Source organism: Engraulis encrasicolus, chromosome 5, assembly GCF_034702125.1.
Source record: "Engraulis encrasicolus isolate BLACKSEA-1 chromosome 5, IST_EnEncr_1.0, whole genome shotgun sequence".
Taxonomy (NCBI): Eukaryota; Metazoa; Chordata; class Actinopteri; order Clupeiformes; family Engraulidae; genus Engraulis; species Engraulis encrasicolus.
Genome location: NC_085861.1, coordinates 50,913,472 through 50,919,792, shown reverse-complemented (window position 1 = coordinate 50,919,792; position 6,321 = coordinate 50,913,472). Strand labels below are relative to the sequence as shown.

Sequence of the window (6,321 nt, the reverse complement as noted above, 5' to 3'; positions counted from 1 at the left end):
CTTTATAATAATGTTCCTTAGTAAAGACTCAGTAAATAATTAACTAATGATGAATAAAACATTAACAAATGTTTTTATTATTAACTAAGCTTTATTAATGCTTTATAAAATATCTACAAATGATATCTGCGAGATTTTACACACCTTATAACACAGTATTTTATTCATTTACAAGCAACTTGTAAATGTTTGATAAATATAAAATATTAACATAGCATTTCCTAGTCATTTACTAGCATTTGTTTACATTTCCTAGTCATTTACAAACGTTTGTTAATGTTTTGTTCATCAATAGTTAATTATTTATTAAGTCTTTGTAATGCTTTTTTGCATCCATTATTCTAAAGTGTTACCAAGGCCATCACAAAGATAAGATAACACACTGCATCCAAAACCTGTGGTAGGCAGTGCACTGCCTAGTTACCAGTAGCTACTACAGCACCGTCATTTACACATAACCAGGGGGCCGCCCTTGATGGCACTCATATCCAATGGCCGCACAGTTGACAAACTCCTGCGAACTTCTGGGATGGTGAAGTAACCATTGATTGCTTACTGTAAATATGTCTGGATATAGAAAGCCATTGGGCTACCGGCCGCCTCCTGGTTGACAGCTTACTAGGGTATTTGTATGTACTACTGTACATAGATGCCTCCTTACTTTCTGCCCTCTACATATGAAGGCAGCAGGGACTTTCAGATGCCCCCACAGACTCATGCCACATCATTCCAACCAGGGCCGTAACCAGACATTTTCAAATACCGAGGTCAAATACTATGTGCTGTACTGCATACTGTAGCCTACATTTAGAATACATTTAGATTAATCAAATTCTTCTTGCTTTCATTAATCACCACCTTGAGGATAAATGGGGGTGGCGAATACCGACTGAATTTATCATTGTTGATCATATCGATTTTCATCATAGATAAATGTTACATTACTGAACAAAATACAGAGGACATGACCTCTGTTTCCTCAATGGTAGTTACGGCCATGATTCCAACAGTGTATACTCTATCCCAAACAAAAAAGAAGATTGACATTTGCGACCCGACCTACATAAACATCATAATCTTTTCCCCCAAACAAAAAACTAAATCACCAAAGAAACAATCTATACTGAATTAAAAAAAAAACAAACACACAAGACAAAGGACATTTAAGGCACAAAGGTTCCCTCCAACTATGGCTCATTCTTCACTCGAGCACACTCCTCAATCAGTATTCCTAATACCACTCCTCATTCTGATGCCAACTAAGCTAACAGCACAATGATTGCGTATAGTAGCTGGACTCTTGACCAGCCTCAGAGCTGAGGCTGGCAGGCTACTGCAGGTGCATGGTGACCCTGGCAGGCAGGACCTTCATGGGGGTGCTGCAGAGGCCCGGCCCGAAGAGCGGGTAGACGCGGTTGGGGAACTTGTCGGTGTAGGTGAGGATGTGGAAGCCGTTGGTGGCGTCCCAGAAGGACACCTGGCCCTTGTCCATGTTGAGCTTGATGCGGATGACCTCCGGCCGGCGGTCCAGCTTCAGCTCGGTGCGCGGCGAGGTCAGGCCGCTGTAGGCGCCCTTGCTGAGGCCGATGGTCCACACGCCCTTGTTGGTGGTGACGGTGAACTTGCGCTTGCGGGCAACCGACTCCTGGCAGATGCCCAGGATCCACTTGGGGTTGTTGCCCACGTGCACGTCCCAGCGGTGGCGGCCGGCGCCGAAGCCCTCCGAGCCCAGCGCGAAGACGCACGGGTCGAAGCGCTCGGGGTTGTCGGGCAGCGCCTGGCGCTCCTTGCTCTCCTGCACGCTGCTGAGGTCCGGGCTGATGCTCAGCCACGGGGAGATGGTGTTGGGGTCCATGATCACCGGCACTGGTGGCAGACACAGACAGACAGACGGACAGATGCAGGCAGGCAGGCAGGCACACACGCGCCAACACACAGACACACAGACACACACACACACAAGATTGGGAAAAAAGAAAGAAAAAAACAGTCCTTGGTCATAATCACATGGTTAGGGAAAATACACATGATCAAAATATCATTGGTCATTAAGTGTCGCACAATAAAACACCAAGAGACAGATTTCTTTTGTGGTACAGTTTTCATGAATCTGCATTTAGGATGTGCATTAAGAGGGGGATAGTGGCTCACAGCAGTCTACATGGGACACCATCTTCTCCCAGATCTTGAAGCCCACGGCTCCAGTGTGCTTGGCTATGTGAATGAGCTCAGCTGGGTCCCTCTGTGGGCCCTCATCGGTCCACTGCGCACTGGAGAAACACAGAAACACACACACACACACACACACACACACACACACACACACACACACACACACACACACACATATAGTACACACACACGCGCACATAGTACACACACACACACACACATGTGCATATAGTACACACACATGTGCATATAGTACACACACACACACACACGCGCACGCACACGCACACGCACACAAATATGATATACAATCAGACTTTACTGTTTATATAGGGTCCATATCTTATTTTATTTGCATGATATATTGATGGGCACATCTTCAGCAATCATCTAAAATGTCCAAATCATACTTCGGAAAGTTTTTTGAAAATGTGATACGTACTTGAGCTTGAGCTTGTTGAAGTCCTGTAAATGAACGGATGCAAAAAAAAACCCATTATAAATGACATTTACTTTACAAAAAAACGTTCAACTTTTACACAGAAATCGCTATTTAATGTGTGCAAGGCTGTGTGCAAGTAGCTATCGACTAAATCGCCACTGATAATTGGTCTGTCATTTTCATCTTTGATTCTACTCTTCAACAATACAACAAAGTGGGATCAATTCCTATCTCCTAAATGGACGTGGTTGATGACGACATTGCATTGCATCTGAACCTCCACTAGTCTCCGAAATGAACGTGGCAGCTTAGAACCTTCAGCAAAGTGACTGGACGCAAGTCTCTTTTCCTTAAAGGGACACTGTGTGAGATTTTTAGTTGTCTATTTCCAGAATTCATGCTGCCCATTCACTAATGTTACCTCTTTCATGAATACTTACCACCACCATCAAATTGTAAGTATTCATTATGACTGGAAAAATTGCATTTTTCATACATGAAAAGGGGGATCTTCTCCATGGTCCGCCATTTTGAATTTCCCAAAATAGCCATTTTTAGCTGCAAAAATGACTCTACTTGGACCATACTAGAAAATATTTGTTTATTACTTAGTAAACTTTCATGTACAGATCAAATTTGGTAATAGGCAGCCCAGTTTCAATGAGCAGCATCGTTGCAGTACCTTTTTGGACCATTTCCTGCACAGTGTCCCTTTAAGTTATGGGGTACACTGCAGTATCCTAACCCCCTTCCTCGACCTGTGCTTGTGGCCTCGTGCTTAACTGACGCACACACGGCCTCCATGGACTAAACAATTACGTTTCCCCGCTGTCAGCCTAGCCACAATAACTTCTGGGGGACTTTTCCCCATCCAACATCCCAATTGCAAATAAGAAAACGCCCTTTGAATTGCGCTTTTGCGAAAATATTGAATTGAAGTTCTGTCGTCAATGACGTCTTGCGCTCAACTCCTGACTGTTTCTTCTTTAAAGAGGCTGAAGACGGCTTAGGCCGAAACGACTGTCTGTCATGCTAACCCAGTAGATTAAAACTGCAAGAACTACACCAGAGAGTGCGGCTTTTTTAACTAAAATATGTATGTGGAAGCCATACCAGCAGAAAGTTCAGATCTTCGGCACCCATGGCCCTCTTGGTGGTGCTGATGAGCTCCAGCAGGTCGGCGATGCTTTTCTTCAGAGAGTCCACCTTCTCGTTGAGAGCCAGCTTCTTGGCCTCCTCCTCTTTCTTCAGAGCCAGGACCCTCGCCTCCTCGTCCTTCCTCAGATACTCCCGAATGCGCTCAAACTCCTGCCTGATCTGCTTCTCCCCGTTCACCGACTGGTCCTGGGAGGGAAAGTGGCACAAGGACAATGACTGAGAAGCTAAATTACATTACAGTGCATCATAATACATTCCATTGCATTTGGCAGACACTTTTTTAAAAGTCTTTTTTTGGCCTTTATTATTACAGGACAGTATGAGAGAAGACAGGAAACGATTGGGAGAGAGAGATGGGGCAGGGTTGGGAAATGACCCCGGCCGGACTTGAACTGGGGTCCCCGTGGGCATGCCACAGCACCCCCTGGCGGACACTTTTTAACCAAAGCAACTTACAATCAAAGACATAATCGTAGCCAAAATAACTGGCAGATACAAAGTACATAGGAAATCTACAGGACAACAAGTGCAGATGCTAAGTACAAGTGTTTTTATTTTTTTGTCTAAGTACATTGGCACAGGGTTAAGTAGAGTACACGCACACATACACATCATACCAGAGAGTCTGGCTCGGGACTGGGTACACAACATTACACTCAGCTGACGCTTTTATCCAAGGTGACTTACAGCTCTTTTTAAGTTATAGTCCCTGGAGCGGAATGGGATTAGGGCAGTACAGAGCACTGCGCCGCAAAATTCGATTCCATTGTTTTCAAAACAACTCTGCACACTGGCGCTGATGTCCATGGACATCGGCTGGCCATTAGAGACAAGTTCTATTTTGTCGGAGCCACCCATTGACTATCCACATTCTCTGCTGTGGTGAAATTGTGTGCGGGAGTCGGAATTGTGTCGAAAGCGAAAGTGCACTGCAGTGCTGTTGGAACCGATGTACGGAGGCCCTTAGGAGTCTTGCTCAAGGGCACCTCAGCCATGTAGTAACATATGGAGTGGAAGGGTGGGATTCCAACCCGCAACCCTCTGATCTAAAATTCTAAAGTTCATCTCCTTAACCACTAGACTATGGCGGCTAAATCCAAGCTGAAGCTGAAATAACATATGTGAATATGTTCCTTCTTGTCAAAACATGTAGAGTGTGCAATCCGGCTCTGCAACACAACAGAGGAAGTATTTTCACAGTGGTCAGTGCTTTTGATCTCAGGTAACTTGTACTACCTTCACGAAGGCAATGGTATCCTCATATCGCTTCTTCATCCTTCTGAAAGAGTCCACTTTTTCCTCCAAGATGTTGATTTTGGTGCTCAGCTCACCCTGTGAAAGTGATAAAAAGAGAACTTTCTGGAAGGGAAAATACTCAACATGTCATGGCTTAAGCAGAGAGAGAGAGAGAGAGAGAGAGAGAGAGAGAGAGAGAGAGAGAGAGAGAGAGAGAGAGAGAGAGAGAGAGAGAGAGAGAGAGAGAGAGAGAGAGAGTCTTAGTGGAGTTGCAGAGATAGGCCTACTGTGTATTTTTTCTCGAAGTATAGCCTTGCTAGTGTGAGTAACGCCCATTTTTCTCAGATTATACCAAAGAGTATCCAATAACTAGATCTAAGTGTATTGATAATTTCCTCAAATTGGCGTGACTCGTCCTTGCAAGGCTAGGAGACTTCACTTAGAGAAATACCCAGAGAGAGAGAGAGAGAGAGAGAGAGAGAGAGAGAGAGAGATAGGTAGGCCTACAGCCATAAACTTCATGTCAAAGTTCAACCTGCCACATACAACAGGAAGTCATACTTGACTTCCTCGTACTGTAGGCCTGCTGTGACACCACGTTAACCACCACGTTGAGATTCGCGATAAAGTTACAGAAAAGTATGTGCATGTCACAAAAAATAAGTTAATATATATTACCTTACAAAAAGGAATCCCCTGATCCAACGGAAAAAGGTTGTGGCCATAGTGAAGGTTCAAGCATTCCGTGCACAAAGGTGTCTCATCTTTCTCACAAAAAAGCTGAAATTCACGATTGTGAATACCGCAAACCAGTTTTGCGACGCCAGGTACACGGTGGAGTCCTCCACCATCCCTTTTGTAGGTTTCAATAGCGTCCTTCAACGCACGATTAGGTATCGGCTGTTCCTTGCTGCAGTCTTGTCTACAAACTGCACACAGCTTCCTTGACGTGCTCTTCCAATACTGTTCCAAGCATGCTTTACAAAAGCTGTGCGTGCAGGACAGTAGCACGGGGTCGTCGAAAATATTCTTACATATTGGGCAAGTAAAATCTATTTCCAATGGTGTCGGATCACTAATATCTTCATCAGCCATAGTCACGACGATATCGTTCCCTCCAAGACTTTTTACTTTCGTTTTCAATAGGGGTTCAAATGTCGCACTTAAAATTTCTTCTCCCCTATATTACAGCTCCGTAAGTTGTTAATAAACACCTCTCTTCGCTAAGGTTGTTACTCACGTGTACATAAAGTTACAAAGATTTGTGAGTTGTAGAATGTTCCTGAAGTGCTCCACGGAGCTCTGACTTCCTG

General features: G+C 44.5%; 1 protein-coding gene across 1 annotated transcript; it reads right to left on the bottom strand.

The window, feature by feature from the left end:
• Positions 1 to 360: 360 nt before the first annotated feature.
• Positions 361 to 6,321, bottom strand: trim35-28 (tripartite motif containing 35-28). The gene is made up of 6 exons (XM_063199653.1): positions 5,687 to 6,321; positions 5,009 to 5,104; positions 3,728 to 3,958; positions 2,615 to 2,637; positions 2,152 to 2,270; positions 361 to 1,866 (listed from the first exon to the last, which is right to left on the bottom strand). The coding sequence occupies exons 1-6, from the start codon at positions 6,101 to 6,103 to the stop codon at positions 1,331 to 1,333; spliced, it is 1,422 nt and encodes a 473-aa protein (XP_063055723.1). The 5' UTR covers positions 6,104 to 6,321; the 3' UTR covers positions 361 to 1,330.